General features: G+C 39.6%; 1 protein-coding gene across 4 annotated transcripts in view; it reads right to left on the bottom strand.

The window, feature by feature from the left end:
* Positions 1–24,334, bottom strand: part of ANKS1B (ankyrin repeat and sterile alpha motif domain containing 1B) — a gene marked incomplete at its 5' end in the record, with an annotated part of 414,325 nt that overhangs the window by 32,709 nt on the left and 357,282 nt on the right. Inside the window, 3 exons of one of the 4 annotated variants that reach the window (XM_083860540.1) lie at positions 333–407; positions 12,221–12,400; positions 17,597–17,704. In XM_083860540.1, the coding sequence (XP_083716666.1) occupies positions 333–407; positions 12,221–12,400; positions 17,597–17,704 (363 nt within the window). Of the gene's footprint in view, positions 1–332; positions 408–1,478; positions 1,567–12,220; positions 12,401–17,596; positions 17,705–24,334 lie in introns of those variants that run through there. The other 3 variants (XM_083860539.1, XM_083860541.1, XM_083860542.1) reach the window with 3 other exon arrangements.

The raw sequence follows: 24,334 nt of genomic DNA, 5'->3' as shown, positions 1-24,334 counted from the left end.
CACACTGCGGGGGCGAAACTGTGCAAACCGAGCTGTTTACACTGTTTCCCGCTTTGGAAGAGGGAGCGAACAAAAACACGAGGAACAGAATTGAGAGCTGCCCCTGAGCGAGAGGGCTCTGGCGGTGCCCTGTCCTGTAGGCACAGCACGGAGCCGACAGAGGCGAACCACACGGCACGATGGACGATGCGCGCACACACGGCCCCTGCACGGGGCGGACAGGGCATGGACTGCGCCCGCCACTTCAGCCACACGACACCCGGAGATAACACCAAGGCAACAGACTGTACATCCACAGAGGGACAACATAGCCATTAATCGCTGTATCTTACATTATGAACCTGATGAATCGATGAGAAAGGATATCCTGCATTCTGGTTGGTCCAGATCTCACAGACCGAAGACTGCTAATATAAACAGAAAACTATATCTCATCTTGTAAATATTAATGTGCTGCAACTGCCAAAAGGCAAGAATAATTAAGAAAAGGCTTGCAATAATACTAAAGAAGAAAATAAAACAGTTGTAAAAAGTAATTCTTTATTTGCTGACAAAAAAAAAAAAAAAAGAACTGAAAAGAACTGAAAAGAAACATAGCTTATTCAGAGACTTTAGAAGAGGTTTCAGACTGTGAGTACAAGAAAGCAATTTATTTAGAAGTGTTCATGTTGTAAAGAGATAAAGTTATGTAAGCATAAATAGAAACTGCCTAGAGCAGAAGAAATACTGGTTACTTTCAGTTTTTGGCAGGGAAGAAGTTTGAAGTCAACATCCCAAGTAAGTTTTGAGACTTAAATCCCTCTCTCTTGGAAACATTCACAGGGAGAAAGGAAGGGAAAAATCTGGCAACACAATCAACAGGAAAAATACATTTTCTTTATAACAATTACCAGAAATGAATGCATTGCAATTTAGAGCAGCAGCTGCCCACCATCTCCTTCCAACAACAGTTCCCTGTATACTAAGATACAGACAATATTACCTTTGGCATTGACCATGACCCCAGTGTGTAAATGAAAGGTTTCAGCCTACCCTCTGCATTATTGTACAGAAAATCTGTAGTAGTGAAGCCAAATAAGCATATTGTAGCATCTCTAGCAAAAGCAGCAGAACCAGGCAAGCACAGCATTCACCAGCATCTTTCATATATTTCCTTGTTTGGACAACCATCAATAAAGCATCTATGGCACCTCAGCAAAAGCTAAAATAACATTTCACAGTAGCCAGGCAACTAAAACAAAGAATCAGACATAGGATCTGCCCACGCTATCCTCAGCAGGCAGCAACAAAAGGCAATAAACAGACATGAAAAATGCAACTGCAGCATCCAGAAGAGATAGCAATTAATATGTCGGTAATTTAACAACATCTAAAATGTGCATTGCTTGTTTTTGTCAGCAGCAGCAGGAATTTAGCACTAATGCTCAAATCAACCCGAAGGAGTGCAAGTCTTCTTAAAATATGACTCTCGCTCTTACCTTTTGTAGCCTGCACCCTGGCTGCCTGGCAGGAGGCAGAATAAGTTACCACTTCTGGTTACTGTCAGGGAAGCCTGGCATCCTCTGGACTGAGTGCTGCCAGACAGACTGGTAGCTGTTTAATGTTGTTAATTGTCCCTTATTTCCTTCATCATTTGAAATGCATGAGCACAGATCCCTTCCTCCAGTTTCAGTAATTTTAAAACTTTCACATACGTGGTTAACTCCACCTCCCTCATCTTGTTTTCAAAGATCTTTGCTTCTCCTTCATGATGTGCAGGGCTCTACCTTTTGATAGCGTTAGCTAATTCAAATTTTGACTTTGGTTCAGTCTTCCACCTCATCCCCTGCAACTTGCTACAAACTAGCCCTCCTCCATGTGATGAACACATAGTCTCAGTGCAAGGCCAGCAGCAAAACACTACTGCAGTTACTTCTGCTGTGCCATCCTTAGGACATTGCACTAATAGTTACCAATGACCTTTTTCTGTGTATGTCAAGCAAACTGACTTCTAGATGTTCTGGCCATATCCATTGCTGTGATGCCTATATCTGTTTACCTGAGGAGGGGAAGATTCCTGAATAGGAATCTATCCTGGGTTGCAGTGTAGGATGTACACAAAGTATTTATTCTATCACCATCTTCATGAACTGTTGAAACCAGGTGGGCTAGTGTTTTCCCAAGCCCCCTGCCTCTTCTGCTAATGGCCTTTGGGGTGTCTTCTGCTAATGGCCATTAACGCCTTTGGGGTGTCTTCTGCTAATGACTTTTGGGGTGTCTCCTGCTAATGGCCCATGAGTCACAGGTAACTCCCTCCAGGGGTTATCTCTGTTAATGGGCCATCAAGGACCCATTTCACCCTCCTCATCCTATTGTGAGATGCTCTGCCCAGGGGGAGGAGCCAAGCATTCTCACCTGGATATAAGCTGGTATGTGGGACAGTGCAAGGGCACTTATCCACTGGATTCCCAGAGGAGCAGAGCTCCCAGACCTTTCTACAGGATCACTGCTTCAGGAAAGCACTTCACCTGGACTGCTTCCACCATCCTGCTCAGGTTGTATTCTGACTCTGTCAGTGATCCTTTGTGTTATTGTATTTATTTTATTTTACTTTTACCTTTTTACCTTTCTTCGTATTAAATTATATCTCTGACTTGGAGCCTCTCATTCATTTTGCTTTCAAACCACAACAGAATCGATGGCAGAAGATTGTGCCTCTGCTTTTCAAGAAAAGAAAAAGAGAATTTCCACGCTGGTGCAGCATGCCCAAGCATCTGGTAATCAAGGTAGTCAAGAAAACTGATGGCACTGCTGTTGGTACACATCAAGGTACTGAAATCAGAAAGGGATGCAGCAGGATACTGCACGCTGGCAGGTGTTTTATTTCTCCCCGGCGCTGGCAAGGGGTTGCCATGATGCTGCCATATTGTGCAGCCACTTCTCAGCATCATGCTATTCTTGAGACAAAAGTGTGCCCTTAAATCCTGCCCCTCTTGAGGACTTGCCCTTAGGAATTGGCATGGGCCCTCAGCCAGTTCATCCTTCAGCTGCCCTGGTTCTCACTCAGGGACAGGTAATCCTGCAGCACATGTGTGCCCAGGCTTCAAGTTGCTCCATTTAAAAAGAGGACAGGAAATTAATCCTCTCTTACACTTGTCAATGGTACCCATCTTGCCCTTCCCTCCTCAGCCCATCTTCTCCCAAATGGAAGCGCACAAGTTTTGGGTTCAAGTCTCTGCTTCAAGAACTGTTCAACTGAACTTCCCCCACAAATAGATCTACCTCTAGAATTAAAGATTTGAAGAATCTAGGCTTAAGCAAAACCATCTTTAAAAACAATCAACAATAAATCAAGACCAGCAGAGACTGAGAATTTCCCGCAACTCCATGAATGCCCAGTCAGAAGGGCAGCAGTGCAAAACTCATTACTCAATTTTGCATTCATTAATGTTTGAATGGTTAGGTACTGAAATGCAGTGCAGATGGAACATTAACTTTATGGATGCTAATGAATTTAAATTCAAAAATCAACCTTTTCCTTGCACCATTGTAGAAATATTTAGCATTTACTATATACATATTTTATACCTTCAAAGCACTTAAAATTTTTAATGAATTATGAAATGCCCAGGAGAAGTACCTGAAGTTGCATATCCCTGTGGTGGAGAGGAAGGAACCAAGGCAAGGAAAAAGGTTAAGTGATTATTTGAGGCCAAAAAAATAGGCAGTAGAAGGAAGAACAGGGGTTAGGCTTCAAACACTTATAATTTTCAGCTCCCAAAACATATGCTCTCAAAAAACTCCTAAAGAATTCAATCTGTGCGTACACTTCCACCACAATAAACACAAATACACTTGGGCACCCAATACCACTGAGACAGAGGTTCTGTGAAAGAGTTTAACAAAGAACATTTTCCTAAGTAATATGGCAAAGAAGAGCAAAACAATAGCTAACAAACATCATCTATTGTCTGATTAGTATCAAACATACCGGTATCTTAATACTTCTCAAAAGATAAATGCTTACAGGTAATGTCACAGCAAGACTCTGCTATCATTATTCTTTTTGCAGTGTCCCATGCATAAAAGGTTTCCCTGTCTAGTCACAGTGGAACACAACTCTGACAAGCAGGAGGGGCAAAGGAAGGCTGAAAAGAATTACTGAGGGAAAACTTTAGGCTTCCTTCTTATAGACTAGAAAACATAGCTCATTATCTGAAGAAAGAAAGTATAAGACTGATCATAGAAATCATATGCTTTCTAAGAAGAGGAAAGTGGCAGAAAAGAAAACTTGGACAGCACAAGAGCAGCAGGAGCCAGGTGGAAGGCAGTCCAGATCTATTCATTATAGCTCAATGAGTTTAATTCAATGACATGTTAGGGGATGTTAAAGATTTACCTAAATTAGGAGTAATCATCCTTGAAAAGTCAAAGAATATACTAAGGGCTCAAAAAAGGTTAAAGGAGTACTTAAGTTGGGAGAAAAGGAAGGTTAAGAAAGTTCCAGCCAGCCTAACTTACTGCAGGGACCAGTAAGTGACTAGCAATGTTTAAAAATTCAGCCACCATCCCTTGGTTCTCATGACCTTCTGCTATTGCTCCTGGCCATGTGAAATAAAGCTCAGGAATATTTGTAGGCATGAGTATATTTATATCTATGCAGACATTATTGAGAACAACAAAGAAAAAATGCAATATTGCCTGCTATGTGCTACCAAGACAGTTTCTATTTGCCAAGAAAAATTCAAGATGTTCAAAATGAGGTTCTTCAGTATGAATCACCTCAGATCAAATTTCCTTCCTGTGTTGGAAAACTGGCCAATTAAATCAGCAGCAGAAAGAAGTACAGCAAGGCTTGGACACTGTGTGACTCCTGATGCAGCATGTTTCGAGAATGATTATTGGTATTTAAGCACAAATGGACTGAACAGGTTGAGGCAATCTGCAAGGACCTACACCATGCTGTGGCTTGGAGGAGTGCCAGTGCTCTCTAAAGAGAATCCAGAAGTGAGGGACTTCTCAGAATGGGGTAAGAACTGAAAACAGATCTGATGAATTACAGATCAGTTATATGAAGTTTAGTAGGATTACACAGAGAAACAAAATAGCAAATAAATTAGCGAGGTGATTTAGGTTGGAGGAGGTCAAAAAAGGTCTGAATTTTTCAGTATACTTCAAATTAGATAGAGCAGTCTTTCAAAAGAATAAGGATATAATTCACAGGACAATTCATGGTGCAAGGAAGCTCAAGAAAGTTCCACTCCAACTCCAGCTCAAAGCAGGAGCAGCTGTGAGATGAGATCGGATTGCTCAGGGCTTCGTCCTGTCAGGTCTTGAAAACTTCAAGGAGAGAGACTCAACAGACTCTGTGAACAACCTGTCCTCCTGCTTGCCTGTCCATGTGGGGACAAAGTTCCTCATGGCATTCAGAGACCCTCTTTCATTTTTAGCACCCAAAGCCACATCTTCTCCAGCCAGCCCTGCAGACTCTCCTTGGAGGGCAACTGCTTCAGCTCCCAACCATCTCGGTAGCCCTTTGCTGGATTTCCTTCCCCTATATAAAAAACCTCAGGTATTTAACAAAAGTAGATACTGCAGCCCTGATGTTCTCAAAGCTCTGGGGTGAGCTTGCTTTACTAGCAGAAATAACAGCAAATTCTCCTTAAAAAAAAAAAAATCTTCAGACATGAAGAGTGAAGTTTGAAATTTGTATTTCTTTCAGAGAAGCAGAAACTTGGAATATGATTCTTATTAGAAGGATTACATGTTTTGCATTGGTGTATTTCTTCTGTTTCTCCTGAAAATACTTTCCATGAAAATTTCCAGACAAAATCTGGGCCCCTTGGACTGGCCCAGAAGTGGATGACAGGTGTGAGCTCCTTCTCATGGACAATATCCCTTCTGCTGGCGCTGCCAGCATCCAGTGTACCCCAGCCTCTTAGCTTTGCAGAGAGGATACAAACTTCAGGACAAACAGCAATGAAGATTATAAGACTATAGGTATCTACCTTTCTGCAAAAAAATACCCCCAAACAACAAAAACACTCTCTCAGAAAAGCACCCCAAACTCTAAGTACAGCTTATTTCCAGCAGATCTAAAATGTAAATGTTAGATATTAACATTCAGTTTTCATACAATCTTTTCAATGTAGACCTAGTTCACAAGACTGAGTGTGAAAAGCAGTAAATTAGTGAAGAACATTTGTCCTTTTCTTGGTGTAGTATTTAAGGCTAAAGTTTGGATCATTAATACTGAATATAGAAGTGGCTTCCTTAATGCCATTTGCTGAAGCAGCTTGTAGGTATGATCCACCTCACATGAATTCAGTTCTAAAATGTTAGCTTCTGTAATATTCTTGAAAAAAATTCTCTCTCTCTATTCAGGCAGAAGATAAGTGGATTTCTTATAATGTTTTTATCAGTTAACTTGTCGATTGCCCAGAGAAGTGTTGGATACCTCATCCATGGATGTTTATGACCATGTTGGATGGGGCTGTTGAGAAACTTGTTCTAAGTGGGAGGTATCCCTGCTCAGAGCAGGGAGTTTGGAACTAGATGATCCAATCCAGTGGTGGTTCTATGATTCTATGAAATACACAATTCTCAAGGACTCTAAGGATGAAAATGAGCTGATATTTACAGATCAAGATACAGCAGTCTATGGCTTTTGCACCTATGCGAATTACAAATACCACTGCCAGCAACAGATTTAGTTAAGCATTTTTCTTTTGATGTTAAATTGAAGGTCGTCACAGTTAAGTCATCTTTCCATATGAAAAATATAATGCACATAAAATATGAACCTTTGAGCATTTTGTTTGGATTTGACTTTTTTTAAAGATAGCTGTCTATTTATCCTCACAACATAAATTATTTTATACATATAAAAAATGGAAATAAGTAGCCTAAGAAGTAACAAGAGAATGAATCTAGACAACCATATTTTTGTATTTATTGCTTCATAAATCAACTAGTAAAGAGTTTTGTTATTTCATGAGTAGTTAACCGTTGATAAAAAAACCTTTTTCATTGCCTCTTGATAATCTCATTTTACACACCAGTATTCTTTTGGGCACATTTTTCCTCATTCACAGTGATCTTTAAATCCTTCAAAAGCAGAGGAGATGGCAAAACAAACATGAAACAAGTAAGTAAAAAATGTCACACTGTGGTTTAAAGTTAGAAAACTAAAGATGCCTTCTCTAATTTTGTCTCCTCCAAACTTTGTGTCATCTTACTCAACCTGCAACATCCCTGTATGTCAGTTTTCCTAGCTGAAAAATAGAAAACAGCATTTTAAATCACAGGCCCACAGTGCACTGGAAATACAAATGCACTAGTATCTGTTAAGTATTTGGGAGACATTGCTGTGTTAAAGGCATTATTTCAGAAAGAAGCAAAAGTATTTAACAATTTTAATATAAACCTGCCTTTGTTAATTCTGGTTTTTGTTTTTATGACGTTTCTCCCCTACTGTAGGTAAAGGATCTGTTGTAGTAAATCCATTTAAATTATTGTCCTCTGCATATCAATCCTAACCCAGGAATGAATTTTTGTATCTTACAAAAAAAGTTAAAAGGCAAAATCCCAAGAATTGGGACAAATTTACTTCACACTTACTGTGCAGTCATTACAATGACCTTACATTTAAGCTATCTTTCTTTTTTTTTTTGGGGGGAGGGGGGGGCGGGGGGGGCGGGGGGGAAGCCAAGAGCCCTCAGACCGTGTGACGGAAGCATTCAGAAAGGCTATCAAAATGAAATCTGAGTTCAGCAACTCTGGGAAAGAACATCGCCTGTCAGCCTTTGTGAATAAGCTTTCCAGCTCTCTCAGATCTTAAAAGATCTCTTCTTTCCATCACAGCTCTCTGGGGTGCTCCCATATGGGCCATGACTAGGTCTATCCTACTCGAAAGCTTACTCTGACTCACTACCAGTTTGTCCTCACAGAGGCAGACACAGGCTGGAGGTGCTCCCAGAGCCCCAGAGAGATTGCTGCCCACTGCTTCCCAAAAGGACAGACCTCTCCCAGCTCAGGCTGTGCCACAGGTTCAGCACCACAGGGAGGGTGTGTGACAGCACCAGGGGGAGGCCTGTCCCAGCTCTCCTTCTGCAAGGAGTGCCATGGTGCTTCCTGCACCTTCCTGCATGCCTGCCACGGGAAAGATGTTTCTGGCCCTCACTCCTGGCTGAGGGCAGGGTGCAGAGCTCGGAGCACCACAGCAAGAGGTCTTATGGACCAGGGTGGCTAAAAGCACCATATGCCACCGGCTAGCACAGTAAACAGCCACTCCCTTGGGGCTGGCAGTTTGGAATATGCTTGCAGCCAATACCTAAAGCTTCTCTCCCACCTGGAGAATTACAAATCCTAAAAAGGTGACATTTTAACTGATGTCTTTTAATGAACTTGGCTATGATGCCTTTCAACCTCCAAAGTTCTTCCCTGCGCCTATTTTAGTGGTGAATGAAGAGCCCAATCCCTTCAATGGGACTCCTCCTCCTACCAGTTCCAAAGTACTCAAGATTTGCCTGCATGATTTCAGTTCTATTTTAAAGATTCAGGCAATCTTAAGAACAACCTCAGCTACTTTGAACTACGTTAATTTGATCATACTAACCTATAGTTTGCAGGCTCAAGATTCAACATCCACAGCTAATGATGACTCAGACTACTAATTTCTTTTTACATTTTTTTCCTTCTTTTTTTGGGGAAACAAACCATCTCACAGCCTTCTGTATTACCATTTTGGCAGTTATGATTTATACAACCAGACATCACAGACTTTCAGAGCTGGATGATCAACTGAGGGGTTGGATGACCAAACCTATTCCATCGGGGAATCTAAATTAGTTAGACTCATTGTTTATATTACAATTTTCCTCTTAGGTCACAACCAGTCTGCTAGGGAACTGTAAATGAAGGTACATGCTGGCCTTGAGACAAAACCACCCACATTAAGTAAATTTAAATCAGCGCTTCCTCCAGGAAACAAAGAGTTGTATTACTTACAAGCAGATTTGATTATGGTTTAGAGAACTGTTTTAAACACATCTAGCACTTTAAAGGAAAACAGATTTAGGCTGCTGTGCTCATTGTTTAAGAAATAGTGGTTGATTGATGCAAAGACCAACATGCTTGATGACTCCCTATAACAGTTTAGGAAAACACAAACCATAATAAAGACAGAAACATCTAGTTACATCAAAATATCTTCAGATTTTAGATTTTAAATTAAGGATGAGATAGTCTTATCCTAACTTTTTAAAAATAAAATCAAGTTCATGAAAGCGATACAATAAATAACTTTGCAATACCAGATTGGCCTCTCTCTTCAAGGTCATAAAAATGCTCATTAATCTCATCATCGAGAACATACCTAAACACTTCCAAAACATCACAGCATCCAAGATGTCTTTATGCACATTTGTGTATTATAGCATCCAGTAAACATGCAGATTCATACAGCAGCATGCAAACAGCCTAGCAAAGAAAGGGTTAAGACAAAAGAACATTCTCAAAGCAATTCAACTAATCCCTCTAGATCATTCTGTATATGAGAAGTATTCGAGCTGGGAAGCTGGACTGGTATCAGTTCAGAAATTGCTGCTGATCTGACACAAGCCAAAAGAACCAGCAAACTGCAAGGAGAAGGTTGCTAGATAAAAGAAAACCCCAAAAACCCCTACAACACACAGAGCAGAAGGTTCATGTTAAGAATCAGTTGGATCTCCTTTACTTTGCAGAACCAATTATTCTACTCTTAGTTTCAAAGGGGCTTTGGGAAAAAGACTGAAGGAAATATAGAACATTTTGGCAGAGCACACATTGCACAAAATATATATAAGAATTTATTTTTGGGCTAGAATGATTGAAGAAATCCCTGATTAGCCTCTTAATGGGGTGAGTCCAATTTATTGAGAATGATCACCAGAGGGAGTTATTGACTTTCCCATTAAAGTCAAAGGGAATTTTACATACATTCTACAAATGCAGAATTTGGGGGCAGAGCTGAAAAATACTTCAAACAGATTGGAATTCAGGGAACAACACAAACCACAGTTTTATGGATTTCATCTGAATCCATTTTCCCCTTTGGAATCCCAAAGGATGATGGCTATATTCAATGGTTAAAATCAGAGAAAAGGCACTGAGGTCATCCATTCAGTGGGTACACATTTCCACAACAACAGAAAAAAACCACACAAAAATCCCACCCCAAAAACACAAGCAGAAAACCCAAACCAAACCAAAGAAACCCAAAAAAACCCCCAAACCAAACCAAAACCAAAAAACCCCAAAACCCAGCCACCCACCCACCCCAAATACCCCAACAACAATAAAAAAGTCCCTTAAGCACTTATTTGGTTCTAAAACAGTTTGGGGTGGCATAATTAATAACTGCTCAGTTTTCTCTTTGGACATGTAACCTATCAGTCCTTCTGGAAACGTGGTATTCAACAGCACAAAGACAATCTGCAGGTGTCATTTGAGAGTATGTCATACCTCTTGGGAATATCAGTAAAAAAAAGGAGTAGAATGGACTCAGAAAGAATTATTGGCATAGGTGTTTTGGTTTTTTAATTTTTTTTTTCCTTCAATGCTAGTGACTAAAGAGGTAGTGAGTACAGGGATTTGTGAACAAAGTGATAAAATTAACTAATTAGACAAACCAGTGTATTCTGCCACAAGCAAATGTGCAATTTTTGCTCAAACACCTAAATTTCATAACCTTTAAGAAACATTTTCATGTTGAGAACTTGTCTTTTCTTTGCTGGACTTCAGCTCAATGTTATTCTTGCTACAGAAGCCCAGCAAACTTTGGTTTGAAAACAAGCTCATTCACTCAGCAACTTTCTCTGTAATTCTATACAAGAAGATTATATACCAGAAAATTAGATTTAAAAAGGGCAAGGCAACAGCCCCACCCAATCAAATGCAATTTCACCTCCCTAGAAATGTCCTCTGAACAAACGGAATTCAATTTGTTTCTGTGTTCCCAGGTAATGGCAGCACCTTGTTTTGTTTGTTTAATTAATTCCTTCTTGTTCATGTAATTAGCTGACAGACTGCAGCCTTTTGTTCATTATAATACAGTTATTTGCATAGCTGTTTCCATTTTGAGGCTGAATTTCAGACAGAGGCTCTATTTTGGGTTGTGGCAGGCAGGGAAACTGCTGGGAAGCCTCATGCAGGGAAGCATGCAGCAACCTGCTCCTTCGTGGAATGAATTGCTCCAGGAACTGCCCTGGCTGCCCATCTGCTTCTGACAGCAAATCAAAGCCCTATTTCACAAGACCTGGCTGTCTTTCATCATCATAGGTACCACTGAAAACCAGTTGAGCTCATTCATTTTCACCAACAGACTGCCCATCCATAATTTACTTTGCTTTAGATTGAATATTAGGAAAAATTTCTTCACTGAAGGGGTGGTCAGGCACTGGAATGAGCCGTCCAGGAGAGTGATTCAGTCATCCCTGGAATTGTTCAAAAAACATGTAGGTGTGGCTCTTTGGGATATGGTGAACATGGCAGTGCTGAGTTAAGGATTAGATTTGAAGACCTTAAGGGTCTTCTCCATCCTACATGGTTCTATGGTTCGGTGGCATCACTCAATGTATGCTTAATTTAAAATTATCAGTAGTCTTTCAGTGGTTGGGTGAAAAAAATTTAGAGATGGAGACTACTTTAAGCTTTATTCTATGAACAGTTTGATTAAATATCCAGTTGAGTCTACTGCTGTTCAAATAATTTTTTGCATAGTTAAATTTTTTTTTAAATACTCAAAACATATTCCCAGATCACAGTTTTGCAGAATGCTGACCCTTCCCATTAATAAATGCAGCAATCATCACCCTTCAAGTCCTCTGAGTTTCCAGCAGTGAACTGATGCAAGCTTACTTTTATCTAGGTTGCTCGGAATTTCAGGAATCTGCACCTTATTACAAAAATGAGGGGCAGAGTCGGTGCTGGAGGAAGCTTGCACACTCTGGTGCACTGAAGCCACCTTCGGCTCAGCCCCCATGCATCTAAACATTATCAAACTTCTACCTCTGAGGAGAAATTATACACCAACACATCAACTTACACTATATAGAGAGCTGGAATAGACAGCTTGAAAAATTGTTAACCTTTGTTCTTTACAACTCAGCCTTCATACACAACCCACTGATCCGGTCAGGATTAGTCCTGTAACCAAAAGCAGCAAGGCCCACCCTTTTAATGGCACTGGTTTTAGTCCTACCTGTGCCATCTGCCTCTCCAGCTTTGACCGGGGAATATCATCAAAATAGTTTTCATTTCTTCTTCTCCTTGCATCACCCTGCATGATAATGTGGGGAACGTCCAGGGAGCCACCAGTAGTGAAAGTGCTTTGGCTAAGTGATGGAGACAACTGAGGAGGAGTGTGGTTACCACTGGGTTCCTGGACAGAGAAAGAAAAATGCAGCATAAGAAGAACAGCCTATTGTTGACTTCAAATCACACATTTAAAAGTGCATTTGAGTTGCTCACACTAAAGAAATTATGGAACAATTCCTGCAGTAGAGGATATTGTGGATGAACTTTTGAGATTTGCTGCCTGGAGTGCAGAGCCCATGTAGGAGGAAAAATAGTTCACCGATTACATGAACTAGTGGCAAATTTCCTCCTCAAAACCTCCTTGTATAATATGTCTCCAAGAGATAAAACAGTGAGCTACTTCTTGTCAAGGCCCAAATAAAGCCACGATTTAGGATTAGCTATTTGTAAGATGAAATACATTCTCACCACTTCTGAGCAGCTGCTCTGAACAGTCAAAGTGATTTGAACACTAGCAACACCTCTTGCTGGAAAAAAGAAATGCATGTCCATTTACACAGTACAGACATTTTGTTCCAGTTTTTATAGGTTTTGCAGAACATCCTTTTTTACTCAGAGTACCATATATCAGACACAAGCTAAATACCAGTTCCTGAAAATATCAGAGCACAAATATTTTACCCGGCTTTTCTTGTTACCTCTACTGAACTGCAACCTTGTATCAATCAGTGTGCAAATACCAAATAGAATTGATACATAAATGCTACCTAATAAATAAACAGGTCCCCTGGCACACATTTTACCAGGATCTGCCACCACACTGGCCACAGCCAGACACCGTGTGTGTGTTTGGAAACGCCAACTCTGACGCACATGACATCACTTGTTCAAACACCAGCTACAAACGTTGGTGTCCAGCTCCACTGTTTCACACTCCCTTGGAGCTCCATCAGCAGGAGTGGGGAGCTGCAGTGTACTGTTCAGTCTGCAGGAGCACCGCCCAGTGTGAGCAGGAAAACAGTGTCACAGCAACTGAATGGGAAATGTTCCTCTCCCACGATGTAGGTTACTGGCAGAAGGTACCCAGGAGCAAGTTTGCTCAGTGCAGACCTCCTCTAAACCACCTGCTGCTGTAATGCTCTGTTTCAATACTGAGCAACAAGAGGGGGATCTGAAGATGGTGGAGCAAGCAAAAACCTGCTCCAGTGTGGAAAGTAAAAAAGTTCTGCCTTTTTATTTGAAGAGAAAATGAAAGTGGATGATTCATGCATTATTATATTGAAGCAAGCCCGGTTCTGAAAAGCATCGAAAAGCATCCATGCTGTTAAGAAACAAGATCGGGTGTAAGAAATCAGAGAGTTGTAATCTCTTCCAAGTGGAAAGGAAAGTTCAAGTCATAGTAATGTCTGATGTCAGTATTTGAAGTGTAGGAGTCTATGGGACATTATTCCTTGAAATCACAGTAATGGATTAGTATTTTTCATGTTGCCAACAAGAAAAATGTTAGGAAAATATAGCTCCCTAGTAATTTTTAATTAATTGGGATTTTTTTTTTTTTAATTCTCTAGCTTTCCTATGATCTGAGACAAGCACTTGACATTTCCTAGGGCAAAGAAAATAATGTTTCCCTCTTAGGAATAATCTTTTCCCTCCTTCACAAAAATCCACCTACATTTGGCCCAGTTAAAAGCTTCTGAAAAGCTGTAGTCTGCACATGCTCAGTAGGTTTGGTGAGGCATAATCTCTGAAATCCACCCTCCCTGGTCCTAACAACATGGTGCACACACTTCTGCTCTGAAAATAACCCGAGTACATGGGCACCAAACAAGATCCTCTTTAGTGAGTGCCACCTGCCGCTCCAGCCAGGTGAGTAAAACCTCTCTCTGCTCTCAATCAGTATTCACCCACTGTTGCAGGCTGACAGGGCCACCAGAGTATCAAAGTGACAGATGAACATAGAGATTCCAGCCCTCATTGAACTTTTCATATTTTGTCAAACTGCATACGAGGAGGAAATTCACTCCAAGATCTATACTGGAAGATTGCTGGTAAAGCAATACAGATAAGAAATACCAACTCAAGAAATAAAAGAATTACTGTGCCTCTGCATTATGGAACAGTATGTCATTGCATGATTTTATGCTATTTTCTCAAAGTTGTTCTTCACAGCACAGATGGATCCTCAACTGTGCAGCGTGTTGTCATCTACTCAGCACCGTGTTATCATTAGTTACTGTGTAGTCAGTATTTTATTCTCTCCTCCTTTCATGGCCCCAAATCTCTCTCCTAAACTCTTTTCAAATCCTGCTCTGAAGATAGGATGATTAATATCGTCATAATCATGATGCTCATAAGTGCTTTACAAATGTCAATCAATTAATTTTCACCACACCTGCCATTTTATAATCACTGCTTCAGTGTGGATGAGCTGAGACACACAAACAAAGGTTAGAAAGTACCACTCACTCAATTACAACATCTGTTGCTCAATTTCTCAAGTGCTTGAGTTCCAAACTCCACTTCTGTTGATTTAATTTTCTGCACTGTGTACACAGCACTTATATAAATCAGACTCAAGACTCCATTCAAATATGAAGATTGTCAGTAACATACAATTAGTGACTAATTAGGAGACAATTAATTAAATAGCTTATGACAAATTATACAAGTTTATTGTGGCAAAAACAGTTTTAAGTCTATAGCTTCACAGGTACAGCTATTCCTTTAATTATGAGCCTCTCTCCCACTCTTCCTTCATTCCTCTTCCTCACTCCATACCCACCTTCTCATCTCCTTAAACAAACCTGCAGACCAGGCATGGACACCCTTGCAGATACCATCACGGCCTCAGTACCACACAACTGTTAGTCACTGGGTACTCACAGCATGTTTCTACCCAGCTCTGAATGCAAGGACACATGACCTGCAGGGATCACATATTTCACTCTCAAAATCTGCCTCATCCCTCTCAGACCTGCTGCTCATGTACACCTGAAGCCACAGAGCTTAAGAGAAGGGAGCTTAAGAGATCTTTCCCCAAGCTGCCTGGGCACACTTCACGTCCCACAGATATTTGTCTAACCTAAAACCAGGAATTCTCTCCAGTGAACTAATTCTTATGTTAAAATATCATTACTATTGCAACACTTCTCCAAAGTTTCTGCCAAAACTGTTGGTCCTTCAGTTTAGCCTCCAGTGCTGACTGGGTGAGGAAGGGCTCCAGTGAAGAATATGGAAACTGGTCCTGTAATTAAAGATTAGCATGCACTCAAGGAAAGAAAGCGAGATTGCATAGGTAACCTGAGATCCAGCAATTTCTATACTTTTGTGTATAGAAAAGTATATTTATATAGTGTGTGTGTGTTTGTAATATAGATATAACATATAATTATATTCAAAATCAAAATAGTGTTTCCTTAGTACACAGTAACATACAACAGGGAGTAACATACATTGTGGATATTTTTAAGATTTTAAAGAATTTTTGCTTTTCCTCAGTATCTAACCTTTTACTTTGAAATATGTTAAAAGCTAATACAAGAACAGTCAAAAAAGATGAAGTATTAGCATTACTTAACTTAAGCTTGGGAACTTAAAAGTAGACTTTAAACAACAAACTACCTTTTCTACTGATGTAGAACAGCGTGATCTAGTGGAAAATACTCCTACCCATGGCAAAGAGGGTTGAAATTCAATGATCTTTAAGGCCCCTTCTAATCGTAACTGTTCAGTGATTCTATATAAATCAATCTTACAGGAGCAGCAGACAGTTTATTTAAGCCAATTTTCAAGATACAAATTATTGCAGACTACAAACTAAACAGTATGTCTTTGTTTCATGTGAAATGGCATAGTAGCAGTTTAATGGGAAAGAAAAACCTTATTCCAAATGCATGTCCTCCTCTTTAGGATTCTCCGTGAAGACTCCAATTCCAAGAGGTCATAAATGACATTTAGCACGGGTCTGCATCAGTAACTCTAGCTGTGCAGCAGCAGAGTACTTGTTATCATTTTCACTACAGATGGAGGACATCCAGTTTTCTGTATAAACAGAGAATATACAGTCCTGACCAAGAATGTGGACTGTGGGAACTTTCCCATTTGCTGAGGAGGAATTAATTATCCAGTCCAGAGTATTGAAGGCAATCAGCAAAAAAGTCTGCCTTTTTATATATTTCTCATTCCTTGGAGTGTTGTAACACCTGCCATGCATCAGGAATCATTCACAAAATACAGAAAAAATAAAATACAAGAAAAACATCCACATGTTTCTGCAATGTTAGAGCACACTAGAGATTTGTCAGACCTTTTTAAATATGGTATTGGGAATAGGTTGAATTAAGGGGTGGGATCTAAAATGTCTGTATGGAGCGTCTGAGAATAAGCAGGGTGAAAACAGTCTGGTCACAGAAATTTTAAGTACACTTAAAAATAAGCCCTCATTCTGTCTTTCTGCATTTCTCTTTACACCAGGAAATTTAACCTGGGAGCAAAGACACTCTCTGACATTTTGAAATTTAATCCCAAATGAGATTCCCATCAGAAATGCAGCCCCATGAAAATAATGAGAGCCAATCAAATGCAAAAGGTGTGACCTATAATATCAAAATAAAAATATTGCTATGAGCTTTGTTGGACAGAATGCAGTAGGAAGTGGCCATCAGACCTCAACTTGATAAGAGTAGCAGACAACAAGAAGAGGCATTGGATTGGAGAAACCAAGTGAAGGTGGGGTAATGAGAGGAGATTAAACATGGTCAAGTGTGGAAAAAACCCAGGGACATTGCAACAGGGTTTCTGAAAGAGGGAATACAAATGAAAATTAAAAACGTAATGTAACTTTTGATATACAGAGACATCTTAATGGCATTTTTATCCCAACCATTTGAAGCAGTTCTCCTTAAAGAAAGCATACGTCTGAAAAGTAAGTGCAAACATTTGAAAACATGAAAGGAAAATGGTAACTCTCCTGCAATATCGATCAGCTTGGCTGGGATTCCTGTGGGCAAATGAAGACATGCATCTTTTCATTCCTGGTCCAGACCTAGTTTCTTTAGCAAAGATAAGCTGGTACTTCTATGATTCTACTTATCTCATCCTAAGGCAGACAATTGAAACAGGGTCACATGGATCACCTTGTAAAAATGTCAATATATCACTGTTTGCCATAGGGAGAGAGCAGGTCAGCCTAAGATGCCCATAGTGTACAACTCTGAAGTGAGGCAAGTTCAACCCCACTCAAAGTAGCCATTGTTTTCATGTGAATTTTATGAAACCCTTGCTGACCTGTCAAGAAATGCAAATTTTCACGGGGACTCACCCTGAGGGTTATTGACCGAGGTGGTTTCTGAGGAGGATCTTCGTGAAGCCTGTCGCCCAAAGATGCCAGAACACGCTTCCGGTGGCCAATCAAGCTAATTTTTAAGACCTAAAAAAAATTGAAAATACATCATTAAATGAGCATATGGCAACCATTACATGAAGGACCATTCTGATTGGAGCCATTTTCTATTTAAACCTTTTAACAAGTGAGTCCTCTAGACAGGCTGAGCAGACAGGGAACTGCGCGAGGCAAACAATCAGCAGAGAAAATGAGAAGTGAGATCAGAGGAAAAACACTGTAAAATGAGGGAAGAAACTAGAGCATGTATAGGTGTGGAAAACTGAAAAAAAAATCAGACTCAAACATGAGTGAAGAGGAAACAAAAATGAAATAAAGAGAAGGCAGAAGAGTAGGAAGAAAAAAAGAGAAGGGGATGAGAAGACTGGAGAAGGAAATGCAAAGGTGCATGCAAACAGTGAGTGATGGGGATTAAAGTGATTCATGGGAAGGATGAGGAAAAAAGTACAAAACAGCCAGTGAATGCTTAGAGGAGGCAAGAAGGGAAAAAAGGAATTGTATGATGAGTAAATATTACTGCTTTTAAATCTATTCACCATGCCTTTCACAGTTTTGCTAGAAATGGGTTAAAACTGCAAGATTTGGCAGAGGAGGAGCGAATAGTTTCTCTCAAAGTGACCTTGCAGCTGGGAATGCTAAAATTGTTGGTGTGGGAAAACTCCATCTATTATGCCTAATGTTGTTCATCCTCTGCTTGTTTTGAGAAGTGGAAGTCCTGTGGAGAAATAACACACTCTCACAGACATGGGGGAAGCCTTGTGTTATAGCCCTCCCCTCCTGCCAGCTAGAATGGAGCCATGCCCCTGTCCCTCTGTCACCTGGTGTGGTTAGCAAGGTAATGCTATGCAGCTGTGGTTTGGGGGTTACCCTTGGTTACACATACAGGTAATCTCCAAATATCTCATACAGTTTGTGTTATCAGATGCAAAATCTCTGTTGCAACAGAAACTTGTCCATCAGTGGATACATTTACACACCTCATGCTTGTCCAAACTCTGAGAACATTGCTAAAAAGTTGCCCCAAATTTACAGCAACTACTCCTCATTTGTATTTCTCTGTCTCCCTGATTCACACAAAACCACCACTGCTCTCAGGAGAAAAGGGAGAGCAGAGCCGGCGAGTTGGAAATTTTAAGTATTAGTGGGAAAAATAACATATTTCAATGCTATTCTTTAATAGCTACAATGGCTGTAGTGTAAAGAGTGTATAGCAGCACAAATTGTAGCAAAAGCCTCTGCTCTACAAACAGCAGTGTCCTTACATAACTCCTCCAGACTGTACATGTGGTTTCATACTCCAGAGCTGCCTCCATTTCCTTTCAGAAAACAGTACTTTCCACTATATTTAGGACCACTGTGTGTCAACACCCTTCAGTTGAGAGGAAGTTCTCGCTCAACCTAGAAAAAGTAATAGTCCCCCAAAAAACCTGGAAATGCTACATATTAAATGAACAACTACCTCAGCTTAAGTGGTAGCACTAAGAGCTACAATTCATGTGAACAAAGAAAACCCAAACCCCAGCAACTCTCTTGCTACATCTCTTAGATCCAGTATCTCAAAATATGGTACAGCATCATGCTGTCATAATTCTGGTATCCATGCCGATCCAGCCATTATCCTGCCTATCCATGCACACATGAATCCATCCATGTTTCCTCTGTTAGATGTCTCTGTGCTGTCTGATACTGCTGAACATCAATAACCTCTTTTCTCCCTGCATCTCCAAAGAGATGGGCTGTGACATGAAGCAGATGGAGGCCTTCCTCTGAGAGGCAGCTTACAGGGGTGTTGCAGACCCTGCAGCTCAGCAGTGGACATGAGCTGCAGTCCCACAAACCACCCTGGTATGTGCTTTCCTTTCAGCCTAAATCTAGAGAAGCATGAGTGAAGCTGGGATAATGCAGCACACAGAGAAATGCCTGAGGCATGCAGGAGACTTAGTTATGTATTCAATTTACACTGAGTGATAAACAGAAGGGTGCACAGTTTATCTCTGTATTTAACCATATGAAACACGTGAATGAACTACAGCTGCTTTAAGCATTACTCAAGTAATGCACTTCAGTGAACATGCTTCTTTCATAAAGCTTCCCCATCAACAAGATCGTTTATCCAGAGATTTTTAACCCAAGCTAAATTTCTTTGGGTTGTCTCAAGGTCCTCGGCACTCTGACTGCCTTGTCAGCTGTATCAAACCACACAAAGCAATTCTGTTTGACTTCACAGAGCTGTTGTACAACAGGAGAAAAAAGGATATGAGTCTTGAGGGACTGCACACATAAGAGATCAGCAGATGGGTCTCAATGACTAAATTATTTCAAAAACTGTTCTCAGTTTGAAAGTAATCTTTAAACACCATAGGCACTGCTAAGCTTACTCCACATTTTGTTTTTCTGTTATAATGGTGGTCACCCCAAATGTGAATGGGAGGGAGTTAATGATGAAACCTACAGAAACATATGGTCGTCAGGCAACAGGCAGCTGCATCCCACATCATCTGCTCATCTGGAGCACACAACTGAAGACAGCTGTATTCTTCTGGAAATGACTCCCTAGCAATTTTCTTACTTGGAAAACCTGTTTCTCAACTTAAAAATGTAAAACACTGTTTTCTGAAACACTTCTATATTTAAGTTACGAGGGTTTAACAAACATCCTGAAACTCTGGAAACTTGTCCTGTGATGGATTATCCTTGACAGTATTTATCAAAAATGTCAAATATCACAAGTATAGTGTGGTCAACAGTGTGGAATGGTACAGTTGCCTAAAGCAGTCCCATAGAAATGTGTTAATGTTAGAAGTCTTGCACTTAAACAACCCAAAAGTTAGTTTTCCCAGTATATAATTTCTATAAATCAGGTAACAGTGAACACCATAACACTGAACTAACACTGAATAAGAACAGTCAATAGAGTGCACCTAAGTGTCACGCAGTGAGGCATTTTGTCAAATGGATTGTGGCCCACTATACAACAATAAATGAATTTTGCAGTATGGCTGCAGCAGTCAGGAACAACATGTCGTCAAATTGTTCAGAGCAGCTCAAGGCCCTCCACAGCATGTTATTTCATTACTGGGACAAAAGGAAAAAAACAAAGCATGCACATGACATGCTTCTTTCCACACTGGCAGCAGGATAACTGAGACAAAAATGATACTACTCAATTTAATGTATTTTATGTTACAATACAATTAAAAGAGAATGGGGCAAATCATTCGTCCAAACTACTGATACATGCGCAAAAATTTAATCTTATTTTTACTTCTGTACTCTGCAATGATTAGCATACAAAATGAAATTCCACTAGGAAATGTAAGAAATCCACAAATATAACCAATGGTAACACTTTGCATTTAGATCTCTGGCTTAGCTGACAGATGTTTCAAAAGACACATGTAGACCAATAACTCCCTGATGACTGTGTATGTGCAAATACTGGAATTAACAAGTTTTTCCACCTAAAAATGAGCATTATTTCTGCAATATTCTTCTGCCTGAATTTTTCTCTAACTGAATAACAATATTCAATACTGTATGATTCTACTTTTTTTTATTTTCCAGAATATTACAAAGATTTACTGAAATTCAAGACCCTTATTCTCCTTCTTTTGGAATAATCTGAAATTTTTTTGTATGGGCTAAAATTAGGATCATAATAGCACAAGAGTTCTGGACTAAATGTGTAGCAACAGTTGGAACTAGCTAAAAATTATAAAATTAAAGAGTGATCAGAACTGTGCTAGTGATTCTCTGGTAGCAGCATCAGACACCAGAATTCAAGAAAAAATGTTAAATGCAAGCCAAAAGGTGTAATCTTCCTATTTCTGCAAAAAAACCAGCCCAAAACACTAGCTAAAATCAATATTATTAACCATTTTACTGCTGGTCATATTGGAATAAACTCCAAGCTATCTGGAGTTACAGAAGAAGGGATACATTTGATTACTACCCCTCTCCGGCCACAACACTGCCCCACTGGGCTTATCCTAACACATGGCAGAGCCCAGGATACCCAGGAAGTGACCCCAGATCAACCACACAGCTCACCTAAGCAATGGGATTGGTTTAACTGAAAATTTGAAAACGGATTAAACATACTTGTTGCATAAATTTTCAACTTCAATTTTACAGATCCTATCCATAGACTTGCTGTCAGTGTTAACAGTTAAAACAAACACACATGCAAAATCCAGCAAACAAACAAAAAGGTAAAAAAAATTCATATTCTGCAGACTGACCAAGATTACTTGATGAAATAATTGGTATATTTTGAAAATTAAGTAGGCTCAAGTCAGCTATGATACTTAAACTCAGAGAGGGTAGGTTTAGATTAGATATTGAAAAGAAATTCTTTACAGTGAGAATAGTGAGGCACTGGAACAGGTCGCCCAGAGAAGTTGTGGATGTCCCACCCCTAGAAGTGCTCAAGACCAGGCTGGATGGGGCTCTGAGCAACTTGATTTAGTGGCAGGTGGCCCCCATGGCAAGGGGCTTGGAACTGGGTGCTCTTCAAGGTCCCCTCCAACGCAAACCTCCTTGTGATTCTATGAATGCCCAGTGGCTTTACCAATACCAGACAAAGCCAAATCCAGTCAAATCATATTAGACTTCTATTGCATTTTTCACATGGGGATACTCTATGCTCTTTCTCAGCACACGGCAACAGAGAAGCACCAAAGCATCCTGCTGGTCAGAGGCTTGATGCAACTTCTCCGGTCTCCACAACTGCAGGGGAAGAAAGTGTTTATTATGCCTAGGAAGACACCTGTACGAGACTTCTTATTTCATATTATAATGATTTAATATCATAAGGATATGAAATATACATCACAAACCTCTGGAATTAATCACCCAGCTGGAAACAGATGACAGTGGTCTTGATGACTGCAATTCTCGAAGGCCAATGGCTGTCTTGTAAGTCCCATTTCTAGATGTTATCATGAGGAATGGATGTTTGTTAAATAATTGTGATGGAGATTTCCACTTAAGGGCATTGAGAAAGCAAATGCCAGGAGTCTCCAAGGAAAGTTTCCACTGCCACTCCAGGTCAGATTGAGGCAGGTGAGAATTCATTATTTTTTGTAGGAGTTCTCAGGACAAACTTTGTCCTGACTTGGGCAGACAAGCCATTTTTGTCATTAAAGTGTTTTCCAAATTGGCTAATGGAAAATACCAGGTGCTAGTATTTTGGCTCCACTAAAGATAAAAAGCAGTAACTGTAATTTTGTACTTATAATCAATAAACATTATTATTTCAGTGAAAAAAAAAAAACAAACCAAACAACAACAATTTAATATTTCCTTAAAAAAAACCCCAGGAAAATGCAGTGAAATAAGACCTGGCCGAAACATACCTGGCCACTCTGCCTCCTGAGGATGCATCTCAGGCTACATGCTGGACTACTTTTTGAAAACAATTTTTTAATTAAAAAGTTAACTACATGGCCCCTTATGAAATAAGTCACAGTTTAATAATTTTACAAGCCTCAGATGTAATGACAAACATTACATATGTGCATTTTTGTCACAGCAGTTTCAAACCTCCATAAATCAGAAACCCTAAAGATCTCTTATATGTACAAACATCAAGATTGTTATAATGATTACCTATTCTAAGAGACAAGGCTGAAAATATTATTTATGTGAAAAATGGCAAGCACTAAGTAGATCTGTACATAAAGGAAAACATTCAATTTTCACAGGAAGTAAGTAGAAAAAATATTAGACAATTTGAAAGGTGGAACACATTCCTGAATTGCGTGCTGGAACTGTGCTAGACTGTTCCCTCCACTGAGGACTTGCATTTTCACTTGTGTGTTGAGCTAATGATAGGCTGAGTTACAGGTTCAATCAGATCTGAAGAATGTGTGGCCACAGGGACTAGAGTACTTACTCCTTTAGGTCTTCAGTGTTAATCATATAGCACTACAAGAGAGCAATTGCAATATCAATATGTTATCCCACAATATTTTGCAGGATTACTTACACAGCAGATAAATTACAATTAAAGTTACTGGTACTACGACACATTTCATAATGAGCTAATAATTTATTTATCTATTTTTAATATGCAATTATCAGCAAAGCACATTAATCTGTATACAAGCATGAAATACAGCATGTAATGAGAAATAAGAGATAAAATAAAAATCTTTATAGAAAATTTTAATAGCTCTAAAATGGATCCTTTTTTTTTTTTTCTGATTTTGACCCAGTTTCATTGCAGACTTAATTCCAAGCAAAAGGAAGAAAACCCCAAACATTCAAGCCCATTTAAAGAATGGGACATTTTGGGACATTTGTCTACTAAGTAAACAGCTTTTTTTAAAGCCATTTAATAACACAAAGTAATGAGATTTTTTACAATATCAGAAGAAGCAAACAGCCATTCACTGTGTGGAGTAAAAATGCAGATTACTCTATCTCACAGTCACAATCAAGGCTGTATGAAAAGTAAAGCTTTGCCATCTGTGAATAGCATCAGTTAATTATAAAGATATTAATATATTAGGATTGAAAATTGTTTACTTCTATATTATGCAATTATATATCCTGATAAAAATTGCAGCGAAAAATGTGAAAAACCTAAGATGGTGTTAAATATCTTCTACTACTAGACTTTAATGGACGTCCCTCAATGGGTTTTTTTGCTTT

The sequence above is a fragment of the Zosterops lateralis genome (genome assembly GCF_965231275.1).
Source record: "Zosterops lateralis genome assembly, chromosome: 4".
In the NCBI taxonomy this organism is placed as follows: Eukaryota; Metazoa; Chordata; class Aves; order Passeriformes; family Zosteropidae; genus Zosterops; species Zosterops lateralis.
Note: the sequence above shows the minus strand (reverse complement) of the source record. Positions and strands in the feature narration are given on the sequence as shown.